We start from the raw sequence: 14368 nt of genomic DNA on the forward strand, positions 1-14368 counted from the left end.
GAGAGAGAGAGAGAGAGAGAGAGAGAGAGAGAGAGAGAGAGAGAAAAAGCTCACTTGCACTTAAGTGATCCATTAAAATGAATCATAGTGAGGTCACACAACTGAGGAATCATAAAAAGCAAAAACTCTCAAATCCAGGCTGCATATGAAAGCCTTAAGGGAGTAGACCTGTGGTGCTATTGGGTATTAGATATAAATATGATTTGGTCTGAGGTTGTTTACCAAAGGATAAACTCAAATCCTCCTGCAGTGGCTGAGGAAAGCATAAGAAATGGATTTTATATATCACCATGGAGTGGACCAGACTAAAAAAAATAATATTATGAATCTAAACTTTTTGTTGTCATGGATTTTGAACAGTTCTGTCCAATTTTTTTGTTATTATATTTCTGTTAAATTACCAAAATACCATTGACTGAACTTGAATTTTCACTTTTGGCGTAGCAAACTCCACTTCAAAGTTGAATCTCATTTTCTGGAAGGAAACTTCTGTCCTCTCAGCTTGACGTTCAAATATGAGATATTGTGGAGATTTGAAGGAGTCAGTTAGAAGTGTGAGTGTTTGTGTACTGTGCTGTGTAATCCCTCATCTCAGACAGATTATCCTTGTTTGTCCCCTGCTGTCACACATGGATCCTAACCCCAGGATAGGGCAACTTCCTTGACATCCTCTATGAAGAAACGCAGCTAATATTCAGAATCATAGACAACAGTCAAGAGAGTAAAAGGGTTCGTGCACAAACTGCAAGCACATATTTTAGAGCTGAGACAATCACAAATTGTTTAAGGTAGCCAGACTAGAAAGGTCATATGACAGCCAGGTTTTACGTTGACTGAAATGACATCTCTGACCACATTGGGTGACTTATTACAGACTTTAACATGTGATGTCTGCAGGTGGCTGAGATAGGATTCAGGATGTTAGATTCATAGTTTGAAAACAAATACGGTTTGGTTTGTAGTCTAAAATCATGAATATGAATCTATCATATCAGGCATTGTTTATAAGTTACATTTGTTTAAAGTGCTTGCACTCTTGTGTTGCGTTTGATGTAACTGTGGTCAAGCAACTGCTGATTCAAACATTAATGCATGAAAGTTTTCTTTCAAAAGGAACTTCAAGCACTCACCATTATTCTGCTACAAACACATATTATGTTCATTTTAGCTTTGCACTTGTTTGAATTAAGACATAAATAGTGGCAAGTGAAGGAGCCGTAAGTCAGCAAAACAGTGAAACTGGGACAATTCTTGTGATTTCTTATTGATACACACCATTACACACTGACAGAACAGCCTTTTGTAAAGACATCACAAAGCAGGCCAAAACATTGTAGCAGCCTGCCAGCCATCAGATTTAAATTCATTGCTTACTGAAGACTGCCCTCATGTGGGCACAATGTTTTACTGCACTTCTGTCATGTCTCACCTATCAAAGCTAATACCATCAAATGAATTTTGATTTAGGTTACTATATAAGGCACGCTAATTCTGATACTGCATGTTTAGGGGGATATTTTTTGCTTTTTGTTTTTAGTGTCCCACCATCTGCAGTACCTTACTGAAAGCAAGTAAACCAGACAGAAATGATATAGTGCTACAGGAAATGCCCTGCTAACTAGACTGTGGGTTCAAAGACTAGGCAAGACAGCTCACTGCTTCTACTGTGCCTGGTATTCAAGAATTGTGTGATATTGATGATAATAATGGTAAATGCCTGTGGTTAAGTGCATCAGCAACAAAACTAAATTTAGAGGGAAAAAAAAAAAAGATGGCACCTGGCCTGCGGACCTAGTGTAACAAATTCTTTCCAAGACTTAACTCTTAACTGATGCATTTTGTGTGGTAAAGTTTTTAGGTACAACAGGTTTCACCTTTTAACACTGATGTTGTCTACCAAAATACATATATGTTTATGATGTGGGCAGGTTATGTGACAACTGTAGCTGAACATTGGTTTGCATTTATAAGTACATTTAGAAAACGTTTGGGTTTAGTCATGTTTATATGAGAAGTCGGAAGTTAGGTGGATTGTATATATGTTTAATGAGAAATTAACTTGCCCCTCAGCTGTCCTGTAACGCTTAATAACCCCCCTAGGCATGTTAAGAAGTGCTATTATTTTTTCTGTCCAGATCTGTACAACCCCATACCTGTTGGTGGCAGCAACGTGCGTAACAGACTTCGGTTTATAACAAAGCATCAACAAATGAATATGGCAAATACTTTTCATTAGTAAACGCACTATGGATTTTGTACTAAAATCGAAAATCAGGGTATTGTAGTGCTCGGTTCGGTTCGCGGTTTGTGTATAGTGAACCGCGGATTTAAATCTATTTTTTTCATCTTAGTTCCTGTAAGTGAAGCTTCTGTGGAATACATATTCGTAGTAAAGAAGAATGTTCCACACTGCTAGTGCAGTTGATTATTAAGAATATCGTTAATCTTAGTTAGCGGCTGGGATGCAGTTCTTTCTTTTCACTTCTCACTGCGTCGTGCTGATCAAGCGGTGTGCGCATGCTTCAGTTCGGCGGACAATTACAACAGCTTTAATGACGATGTCAAACGTTTTAAATAGCAACAAAACCCACAATGCCGTTACTCAAAACATAAATAATGCTATGCTGGAATATATGAATCCACATAAACGTAGAACTGTGCCTTACGTGTAAGTTTAGTTTTCCTATAGACTACTGCTGTTCTAGAAGAAGAACTTCAAATAACTGGTGCACAAGTTGTTTCTTGCTGTCATTTTCTTGAAGAAGAACCGAAAAGTTAATGCAGTGATGTTTAGATTAACAATATTTCACTCATTTACTTTAGTATTGTTACACATGTTTTCTGAAAGAAGATCGTTGAAATTAGATGCTTAAGATTAGTTTACTTTCTTTGTCATCTTTGAAGAGCTTTTCTTGCAGTTGGTAACAAATGTGTATTTTATGTGCTAAATTTCAATATAATTAAATTAAAGTGATATAAAAAACTTGGCTCATTTTCCTTTTTCCCCAAGCCAAACTGTGATACAAACGGAACCATAAATAGTGTGACAGTTTGCAAGAACCTGCTGATTGGTGGCAGTTGAATCAACACACTTTGTTTGTGTGTGTGTGTGTGTGTGTGTGTGTGTGTGTGTGTGTGTGTGTGTGTGGAGGGGGGGGGGGGTCTCTCTCTATAAAGGCCTGCCTGCTTCTTCTAACACACACATATTTCCCTGAGCCTAAACATTCTGACAAAACCAAACCTAACATAAGTCTCCTCCTGTAATTAGAAATTTGGATAATAAATTCACCCAGGCACCATTCTGGTTTGTCCTTGAAATATACAATGCCTATCTTTAAAGAGGATCATAAACTCTTCAGGGAGGACTCCACAAAACAATGTCAAATTTGTTATATTCAGCTATTCATTGTGAACAAGATAACTATATAATATCTGAATGTGGGCTTTCTTTTTTCCAACCAAGAAGAAAGCCTGGAAATATTTAAAGTAAATGCCAGCTCCTGGCGCTCTAGTAATCCATCTGGATGTGTGTGATAATATCATGCTTTGTGTGATATGTTGGTTTTACTCACTGAATTAAGTCAGCAACATTCATTACTAGTAAATTCTTTTCTAAGGAGAGGATCTGCAAATGACCAAATCCAAAGAGCCTTATTACGTAAGCTTATTGAAAAGAAACATGAAAATGTCATGACATAACAACAATTTTAGCTTCATTTAGCTTTCATTTCATATCACACAGCACTTGCTTCTACCTTTTGTATGTCTTTTAGGTATCATTGACACAAATTATTTTCAATATCAAATAAAATATGTATATATTTTCTTTATTTATCTCACAACCCAAAATAAACAGCTAACTATTGAAACATTGACTACAGCACCCCCTGCTGTTCAAAAATGAGAAAAAAGAAAAGAAAAGAAAAATCGACTGGTCAATACCCTGGGTTCAAGTCCCATACAGAGAAGGGTTCAGAATTTCTTCAGTGGAAATATTGTTCATAGTAACTCCTGAGCCATGTGAGAGTATGAGATGGTAGAAAGAGGTATATGCATTTTATACAACGTAGACTCTCTTATCCTCAATTATAACATATTTTTTGTTCCACGTTTGTTACCATTATGATGTATTGTTGTATTGATCAACAGATACACTGAAAGATACACAGACAAAACTCTAAAAGTCAAAAAGCAACTACTTTGACTTTGATCTTGCTGAGTGGAAATGTCCAGAATGACCTCAGAGGAAATGCTGGACATAGTGACCCCTCAGCCGTGCCTTTCAAACATGCAGAATACTAATGACAGACTTAAACACATGCCTTCAGTAGCAGACCTCCACATAAGAGGCACAATTGTCCTGTTAATCAGAAATGCCACGACTACCATGCTTTGATGTACAGTGATGAGCATAAAGAACACAGGTCAGCACCTGAGACTTCAAGCCATACAAGAAGGAAATTCTATATGAAACAAGCTGTGACCTTTGTCACTAAAAACATTTAAAAGTCTACTCCTCTTCACACAATCATGCTTAGGACCAGTAGCATTTCTGATAGCATAAATTCTTATGATTTTCACTTAAAACACACACACACACACACACACACACACACACACACACACACACATACACACACACAGATGGACAGACAGACAGACACAGAGAGGATAAACACATAATGAGGCACAAAAAGAAGAAGATACTGGTCAGCACCCAGGTTACAGTCCCTGTGAACAAAACAGTGTAGGGCTTCCCATGCAACTTCATTTTTTTTTGACAAAATAACTCCAAATCTATGCTACTGCAAGTACACAAGATAGTAGACAGAGGTTAACACACTGTCTAAAACCATAAAATGGCATAATAGGCATCATTCACGCTGGGGACATGGCCCCACCACTTTTTGTCGTGGCCCATTTCGCACCCACCACTGAAAAAAAGGTGTGAACACGTCGAACCCGTCGTTGTCCCCAGCACTTTTCAAAACAAACCGACGCCCATGAGTGGCATCTCATGAAGATATTCTCATACTTAATATACCTTTCTGTTAAACCATATTCACCAGTCACATGACTGTACTGGATCACTGATCTGTTGATGAACTGATCAACAGACAAAGCGACGGGGTTCCGAGGGAAAGCTGAACAATAAGAAGAAGAAAAGAAAGAAGAAACACTGATCAGCACTCATTGTTCAAGCTTTTGATGGAAGGAAGTTCAGAAGTTTCCCCAGGAGGAGAGGTGAACAGTAAATGGGTGGGGCTAACAAGGAATGAACAACTGAGCCACATCCGGGTAGGCGTGTCAGATAGTACATAGTGGTTTAATACATTATGTAAAACATGCAAATGGGTCCTTAGATATTGTCTTATGCAAGCCATAATTCAGAATAACAGTGGCTCACTGGGTTAGAGCTCCATGTTAAGGATGGAAGAATTGCTATTCGGATTCATAGGTGGGAATGCTGATTTAGTAAGGATCATTATTTCACACTTGAGCAGATTGTCTTCCTTACAGCCTTTACCCCAGCACGATGTTCTTGAAAAAAAGAATGTACGGTGCATAGCCTTGTTGTTAAATAACGAACTTCAGTGATTCAGTAAAGATTTTTCAATTTTTAACTTTATATGTCTGTTTTATTAGACAAAAACACGGATCTTGAGTTGATGACTTGCAAGGACAAACTGCATTTAAGAGAAGGAGAGAACTGTGTGCAAAGTAGATCAGAATTTCTCTATTAGAAATGTCAGAGAAACAGCCCAAGAACTACCGGTATACCCTGTATAGCCTTCAGACTGCACAACTGCGTCACTTTTTTTCTTCGGGACAAAAGATAACATCCAAGCATTTTACCATAAATTCTTGATTTAGGTAGATACTCTCCTCCCCATTTCATGCTATATTCTCAAGGCCCTGTGCAGTTATGACTGAAGAAGCTGCACACTCACTGACACTACCACACACATCACCACAGATGAATCCTACATCTCCAAACAGATTCATAAAATTAAAAACTGTGGTACCATGTAATGAGAAGAAGTGAGACAACCTTGACTGACGCTAGGCTGTGATATTTACGTGTATCCACATAACAAGCACTCAAGTACTGTGAAGTATCTGTGGAAGTATACGCTGTCAATCCCACACAATTATTGATAGGCTAGTCTCCTCCATCTTCATACAATAAGACACACACATATTTAAAATCACACTACACTCAAGTTGTTTGTTATGTAACAAAATATATTCAGCTCATTTTCTACGCTAGTGTAGCATTTCACAGAAATTACGGGCATTGGATATGAAGTGGTCGTTGAAACCAGTACACTAACTTCAGATAGAATGGCGTTTTAAAAGAATCTGTTCTTGAAAATGCACTGTGGGATAGAAAGAGGTGGTATATTTTATTGCAGTTAGTGTGATCTTCTGTTATAAAGCATGACAGGTTAACAAAAAACGTATCGTACATCTTCTAAACCCATATCAGAGCTGCATACATAGCTTTGCGCGCCTGCCACCGGATAGCAACACAGGTTAATCACCGTTATGATAATGACATCATCAAGAGATCCTCTGCATCACTCACGGCGTAAGTAGGCTAGATACTGCAGATGTCACGTAGGCTTTCTATTTAAGCCGGCTTTGTGAATGATTTAGTCGACCTGTAGTTATGTAGCTACATTTTCAGATATATATACAGTGCTATGACTGATTTCTGTTGGCAGACGGCAGGTTTGGGGTTATGGTCATACTGCTTTTTAAAAGCAAATTCCGTGCGTGATTACTAGCAATTATATCTTGATAAAACGATTATTACGCATAACATAAACTTTTGTCTATCTGACCTGTTGAATTTTCCTTTTTTTTGTTCCTGCGCTATCCATTTTAAGCTTCATGACGTTAACAGCTATTTCAAGAGAATAAACGGTTGTAAGGCAGAGTAAATGAGAGAGACCTTCAAGTGCCACAATTCGTGCTTTGCGAAAACCGTTCTGGCTCTGCGCATACCGAGCACGCAGTATGCAACCCATAGTTGATGCAGTACTGCAAGCAAGGTTGTTCAGACAGCGAGTGAGACACACCCAGAGGAAAAATGGTCTCAACTAATGCGCAAGCAGATTCTAAAGAGCTTGAGATTAACCTGTTTGCGCAGGTTGGAAACTATGTCCAGATCGACAGACGAAGATTTTTTCTTTGCATCAAGGGCAAAATTGCCTTAAATGAACTGAATTTGAAATAACATGATTAGAACGACAGAGACGCCAAGTGAAATGCGCTCTCTCAAGCCAGCAACCAAGCCGGTGCATTTGTGAAAGCAATTAAGTGGCACGCAGTTGCTCTTCTCGTTTTTCTAAGGGGTAGCGGAGCGACACACAGAAATGACCACAATTATAGGTAAAGTCTACTACTTTTGTTCGTTTTAAGCGTCAATAAATGGTATTATAAGTAATTGAATGTGTTGTATTTTTGCGGTCAAGATGGCGCCGAGTACAGTCAGGTGACCTTGTTTTTTTTTCCTTATTACCAACAATGGTCGGCCTGACTGAGATACGGAAGTGAATGTTCCCCTGAAATGTTATTGGTTAGTTTGAACTTCTTAGGCGTAAGCATGGGTCCATGGTTGGAGTTTGTAATGTGGCAGTCAAGTGCATGTGACAAATTTGTTTTTTTTTTCCCCCTTGCTTTTTTTTTTGGACGACAAACTGAGATCCTGTCGGAGTCCCATGACTAGTGATATCAGTGTTGTTGGTAGTGTGTAACACTTGAGTGAAGAAAGCAATAGATATTGTTCTAGACACTGATCATTAATAATCACCGACGGAAACCACTAGCCGAGTGTTTCAAGGTTGTTTTGTCCCTCTTATATATTTGCATTGCAACAAAGCATATTCCTCCGAAGGTAGAGAATAGCCTATCATAACGCCTTTCCAGGCAAATATTGCCCATACCTTATATTCTGTGTTCATAGACCAACCAGAGATTCTGTTTAATTGTATATCAGCATTACTTTGCCGAAAATGCTGACAGTTATTACATTTTAAACCCATTTATGAATTTTTTAATTACATGACCGTAATGCATATTCCTACCGTGGGTGGTTTATAGGTGACTAGTCAAGCATGGGTACCGGCTGTCCCCTTTTGTGTAGTTCACATGTGCGAGGGGGTTTGTAATATCTTGCTGCGCTCAAGTGATTATTGTAGCCTGCTGATTAATATCTTACGAGTCAATACAGGAACAGCATAAATTGTTTACTAAAACAAATAGGCTAGGAATTGGAATTACTGAACTGAAACTAGTGTTTTACATTTTTCCTTTTGCATTCGAATGGTACGTGTATCACCACACTGTCATATTTAATCACCTCCATTTTATTGAATACTACAGAATATAGACATCCTCATATATACTAAGAAGTAGTAAAATGGAATTATTCGTGATCGTTTGTGCATACATTCTATTTTAATTTAGTGAGTATCCGGCACCTTAAACACTTTTGATGATTTTATCGCATAGATGTCACCCTATAACACAGAGCAGATGGATCAACCAAACAATCCCTGTAACCCCACCCAGTCTCTAATGTAGCGGTTATTGGCTGTGTGGCGTGTTGGAAGTGCGTTCATATTTTATTGGACTCTTATAATTGGTTGGTGGTGACGACAATCCCACACCCAGCTCCCACCTACTGAGAGATCAAGTTTGAGAGACTTGCAGCAGCTAGTTTGTAAAGGGGCTATAGCTGTGCAGCGAAGACTCCCAAGTCAAACTGCGCTCTTTGGGTTACTAAATAGGTAATCTAGATACCCACAAGATGGATATGAAGAAGAGAATTTATCTGGAATTGCGGAACCGAACGCCATCAGATGTAAGTGCTTTTGCTGATTTTGGAGAAGGTATTTTACTGTTAGCAGAGTAGGTGCTGCTTTGGTAAGCTGTATGGTCAATGTTAGACGTGCACGCGTTAAGTTGATGTCTTGAATGAAAAGTTTGCGGTGACTTTGAAACGATGCTCCAATGTTAGTTCTGGGCACCTTAATGCGGTTAGATATCTATGTGAGTTATGCAGTCGTTGTGGAGGTTTCATAACTTTACAGAGATCTAGTCAAACCTTTAACTTGAAGCTGAACCCGTAACACGCATTCTGTTGCCAGTGTATAAACAAGGGAAGCCGTGTGAGAAGCCATATTTGTAACTTTGTAGCCCCGAACGCGCCCTTTTCCTTTGCATCCCTGGTATAACAAAAAAGTGCCACATACATGCTTCATATGTACCGTTTCAAGTTGTACTATGTTGTGTGCCATTGCAGTTTGTAGCGCTGCTGTCGACGACCGATTAGTTGAATAACTTGTGGCGTAAAATTGTGAATTGCAGTGCAGATAGTAATGTGAAATTTGACAGCACAACCTATGATGACGGATCAGTCAACAAATTACGAAGAGTCCTCAAACAAATTAATTTCAGCACATAAGCAGCCGCAAACTGGGGGTTCATTGTACAAATCAAAGAAAGTTTGACAAAATGTGTCAATTGGTTCGCTTTGTTTCATTGGGCTTTTAATTATAACCAAATTCGTATTTAGATGAGTCCTTATTTTGCCAGACGGACGAACAGCCACGCATTTTCAATCATTTTTAGCTTTGAAGGGAATCGTGCCATGGCATATCTAGTTGCGTAAAAAAAAAAAAACTTAAACGCATTTCAGTCTGTACGATGTCGACGACTTCAGTTGTCAGAAACTCCACGAGAGACATGAGAGCTCTTGATAATCTGATCATATTTTGAGGAATGGTTTAAATGTTCTCCTAAATGTAGCCCTACCCTTTGCCACAAATGTGTCCAAAAACAGCAGTAAAACGCAACATTACCAAGATCCATGTGAGGGTCCGTCTAACGTTGTTCCTCACACATTTGAAATCATGTTCAAATAAAACATTTAGGGCCATTATTTCTTTTTGTATTTTCATCCACGTAACTTCCCGCCTGTCATAGCCATTGTAGACATTTGAGAAGCGGAGGTACACTCATACCGACTGGTTGTTTGTGCGAGCGAGGCGCAACTTGGAGCTCCGCTGCTCTAGTTCCAAGATCTAGGACAAGCCGCCATTTTATCAAGCAACAAAGGCATACGGTATTTAGCCGAAACGTACACTTCTACTAGGGTGAGCTGTTATCGTTTCGAGGAATAATCCATCGTGTATAACCAATGAACACACCATTTTTGAAAATGATATTATTATTAGTGTACTTTTGTAAGGGATGAAACCAGATACCGTTTGCTTAGAGTGAACTTCGTAGCGTTATCGAACTGCCCCTCCTACTCCTGAATTCTTGAGCCTGTGTACGAATCGTGTCCTCTTGTTTTTTAAGGTTTCGGGACAGTGTAATGTAATTTGTGTAACACATATCCACCGCGCGTCATTTATTTCTCCCACCGTGCATGCAGCTTCTTAAATAAAGAGACCCAATCGCTGGAAGCGGACCAGCGAAGCTTGTTGCGGAGTCAGCCATTTTGTTCGTTGGACGAAAAAATATTGGAGTAAGCTAATGTATATTTTGCCGTTGTAATAAACTACAGGCGGTCCCCACGATGATGGTTATGTTGTTTTATTGTATTTTTAAAATACGCCTTTGCTGGGTTTGCAGACATGCTTCATTTTGACATAATGAAAGATATGTTTTAAGTCGTTCCATCTATTTGTTTATTTATTTACTTGAATTGGGCAATACGCAACGCTGAATTCATGGGGTGATGCAGAGTAAAAGCGCATACATGTGGGGGGTTTTTCTCAGCTGCGAAGAGATCGCAAAGGGAAGCTACAGTTCGAAAAACTTATCAGATTATTAATATTAATAATATATTGTTTTCTGATAGGATTATCATCATTTGACATCACATTGCAGCCTGGTTTATGTAAGCTTCATTCTGAATCAAAAGTTGGTAACAGCAGTAGTTTAATTCAGTTTAAGCTTGTCACAGGTACCAAGAGTTTCTCTATTCTTAATACCCGCTCCTGGTTGGGAGTAAGCGAATGGGTAATTGTTACAATTTTAACAGTGTTTTAAGTAGTACTTTGTGTTCTTAACCAATCTCCAACGTCTCCCCTGCAGGTGAAAGAACTTGTACTCGACAACTGTAGGTCAAACGAAGGCAAAATCGAAGGTCTCACGGATGAATTTGAGGAACTGGAATTTTTAAGCACAATCAACGTAGGCTTAACTTCAGTCGCAAATTTGCCGAAGCTAAACAAACTCAAAAAGGTTATTATTCCACTTTGTTCATCAGTGAGAAGATTCGTGAAAACCTTTAATGTTCTAACACTTTTGTTAATGGTGGCTTGCTTTTGTTCTGCACAGCTCGAACTCAGTGATAACAGAATCTCAGGTGGTCTGGAGGTACTTGCAGAGAAATGCCCAAATCTCACCCATCTCAACCTCAGTGGCAACAAAATCAAAGACCTCAGCACAATTGAGCCCCTGGTGAGTTAGAGCCAGGAAAATGAGATGTAATGCAGTAAACCTGTGTCTGAAGGGGTTTACTTAATGTTTCTTATTGTATGGAGCTTCAATTGAATCTTTTTTTTTTTTTTTTTAAACATTGATACACCACACTGATTGCTTTGAATTTTTACATTTCATAACTGTGCTTTTTTGGGTTTTTGTTTTCTTTTTTTTTCCATACAGAAAAAATTAGAGAGTCTGAAAAGTTTAGACTTGTTCAACTGTGAGGTGACCAACCTGAATGATTACAGAGAAAATGTATTCAAGCTGCTCCCTCAGTTGACGTATCTTGATGGCTATGACAAAGAAGACAAGGAGGCTCCAGACTCTGATGCAGAGGCCTATCCAGAAGGACTAGATGATGAGGATGAAGACGATGATGGTATGATAATAGAATAATGTTGTTTTTCCTTTAATACCAGCAGTTTTATTTATCTCTGTTCCTATGGAAGCTGTCACTCTGTTGCAGAAAGAGTCACTCACTGCTTTAATGCATTATAACCTGCAGCTTATTACTCAGTTATATTAATTGTTGCAAGTCAGCTTTAGCTGTTGTTTGTTTTGTAACCTGAATGTATTATGTAACTCAAGTAGTAGCCCAGTTGAAACAGTGTTTCACATAGTTAAAGAGGTAAATAAATTGGAAATTATTCTCAGATGCAACCTAGGTCAGTTTTGGAGTGCCACAAAGTTAAATGTGACCTCTGGTTACAGAGGTAGAGGAGGAGGAGTATGATGAAGATGCTGCCCCAGGTGATGATGATGAAGAAGAAGAAGGAGATGAGGAGGAGGAAGAGGGGGAGGAGGAGGAAGAGGACGACATCAGTGGAGAGGTGATTATGGGCAAGGGATGAAGTCGTGATTGGCTGAGAGTGTCTAGGTGTTAAGTGATAATTTATTTAATTATTACAGCAGAAAATATTTCTTTGTACATGAGTTCATCATGACAGGTAACGAGTGCCATTTAGAAAAAAAGGCCAAACCCTGATATAATCCTAAAGACATGTATGTAGCTTGCTACCTTGTAACTGAATTTTTTTTCTCCTTAAAGTGGATTGTAACCATGAGCTATGTTATGGAATAGTCTGAGTGTTTTAAATTTCAACATCTCAAAAATGGGACTGGCAAAATATTTTTGGAACTTGATTTAAAAGATGGTGTGTAACTGTTTCGGAATGTGTTCTTAGGAGGAGGAAGAAGAAGAGTTGAACGATGGTGAGGTTGAGGATGAAGATGACTATGGTAAGACAAGAAACAGATTTGTATGCGTGGGTACAGTGTAATTGTGAGACTAATGTGTTTCTCTTGTAAAATTCAAGCTTGAGCATAATCTTTCCAAAACAGGTACCAGAAATTAGTGATAAATATCTCAGTATTGTTCATCTGTTGTTGTGCTAACACCAAATGACAATGTGTTGAGTATCTTTGGCATCAGTTAGAATTGAGACGTTTGGTAGAATTTCACAGTAATATTAAGTTGCTCAATTGTGACAGTTCCTGTTTTTTGTTTTCTCGTTTTTTTTTTTTTTTTGTTCCTTGTTAATCTCTCCCTAGAAGAAGAAAGAGGGCAGAAAAGGAAAAGGGAGCTGGATGAAGAAGGCGAGGAGGATGACTGAACCTGCTCTCTCTCTCTCTCTCTCTCTCTCTCTCTCTCTCTCTGGGCCCTCATGTGATCTGACTGTTTTAACCCTGTATTTCTATGTCCAGTTGTCATATTGCGGTGGTGTGGGGGCGGATTAAAATGGTAGGGGATGGGGTTAGCATAAAAGTGAGGATACAGTCTAAATATTTGTTTTGTTTTTGTACTTTTGGTTTAATTCCCTTCATTTACTCCAGAAAACCTCTACAAATCTCTGGCAACACAGTAGTGAAAATTTCTTATTGCTGAAGAAGAAAAAGACTAGTATACTCTTTGTAAATTTTATTTTCTTCTTCTGTACTGTTGATGCCTAATTGCTTATACAGATCGCTGGTGATGACTTATGTATTTAAAAGAAAAAAAAAAAAAAAAAACCAAAAACCTTTTAAAGTGCATGTCTGACTCTATTTTAAAGTTGACTAATGGATTTCAAGAGAGCATTTTCTTACCCACTTTTTTTTAATTATGTCATTTGTTTGTGTACATTGCATTTATGTGGTGTTGTTGTCATCATGTGAGATTCTGTTTAGGTATGGAGAATACATCATAACGTCTGCCTGGACAGACACAGTTTGGCCTCTCAATGTGATTTTTAGTTTTATTTTATTTTTTAATGTTTAGAATGAAATGTCTGCCCTTGTCAGATGACCTCCCTACTATGTGGATAGTTCAGAAGTTTCGTGTTCTTTGTAAATAATGACCAAATATATTTTTTTCTATTCCCTTTGATAATGGCAGACATTTTCCACAGGTAATCTCAGTTGTAACCATTAACTGTAATAAAATGAATGAAAACACAATTGCAGCTGTACAGTAATTTTAGAAATGGGCAGTTTTAGAATATTTACTGATTGAATATAAGCTTATGTCCTATATGAACCATTACTTGTTATAAATATGTAATTACATTAAGTTATGCATAGCTGGTTTGTAACATGTTTGACCTTCACGTAATGTTGGTGAGTGTATGGCTTCACCACTATTAAGGTCGAATGAAGGCCTAAAATATTTATTTCACACCAAGTGATATGTATTGTAATGCTCAGGGATATGAAATTGACTTGTGTTTATTTTGTGGAATGTCTCTGGAAGATACCATGTAAAGTTTCAAAAAATAATATGCCTTTATCTGGTCACCAAATTATTTAAACGGAAACATAATCTGAGCTTTATTCAGTTGTTCTAAATTCTGAGAATATTGATTAAAAAAGAAAATTGGATGTG

General features: G+C 38.2%; 1 protein-coding gene across 7 annotated transcripts; it reads left to right on the plus strand.

Moving 5' to 3' along the window:
- Positions 1-1706: 1706 nt before the first annotated feature.
- Positions 1707-14360, plus strand: anp32a (acidic (leucine-rich) nuclear phosphoprotein 32 family, member A). Of its 7 annotated transcripts, none has more exons than XM_030766116.1 (8): positions 1707-1727; positions 8819-8872; positions 11116-11265; positions 11362-11484; positions 11689-11887; positions 12226-12330; positions 12703-12747; positions 13060-13944. In XM_030766116.1, the coding sequence occupies exons 2-8, from the start codon at positions 8819-8821 to the stop codon at positions 13119-13121; spliced, it is 738 nt and encodes a 245-aa protein (XP_030621976.1). In that variant the 5' UTR covers positions 1707-1727; the 3' UTR covers positions 13122-13944. The 7 variants fall into 7 exon arrangements, with proteins under 7 accessions (XP_030621976.1, XP_030621974.1, XP_030621971.1 ...); XM_030766114.1 differs by lacking the exon at positions 1707-1727 and having other exon boundaries at positions 8745-8872; positions 12226-12338; positions 12693-12747; positions 13060-13075; positions 13910-14360; XM_030766111.1 differs by lacking the exon at positions 1707-1727 and having other exon boundaries at positions 8745-8872; positions 12220-12338; positions 12693-12747.
- The last annotated feature ends 8 nt before the right edge of the window (positions 14361-14368 follow it).

The sequence above is a fragment of the Chanos chanos genome, chromosome 2 (genome assembly GCF_902362185.1).
Source record: "Chanos chanos chromosome 2, fChaCha1.1, whole genome shotgun sequence".
Classification (NCBI taxonomy): Eukaryota; Metazoa; Chordata; class Actinopteri; order Gonorynchiformes; family Chanidae; genus Chanos; species Chanos chanos.

What these genes read in the sequence shown, in the direction of transcription:
- anp32a (XM_030766114.1), top strand. Translation starts at nt 8,819, where the DNA reads ATGGATATGAAGAAGAGAATTTATCTGGAATTGCGGAACCGAACGCCA. An exon ending in AGCTAAACAAACTCAAAAAG is followed by an intron (nt 11,266 to 11,361) that starts GTTATTATTCCA and finishes TGTTCTGCACAG; the next exon opens with CTCGAACTCAGTGATAACAG. An exon ending in AGGACGACATCAGTGGAGAG is followed by an intron (nt 12,339 to 12,692) that starts GTGATTATGGGC and finishes ATGTGTTCTTAG; the next exon opens with GAGGAGGAAGAAGAAGAGTT.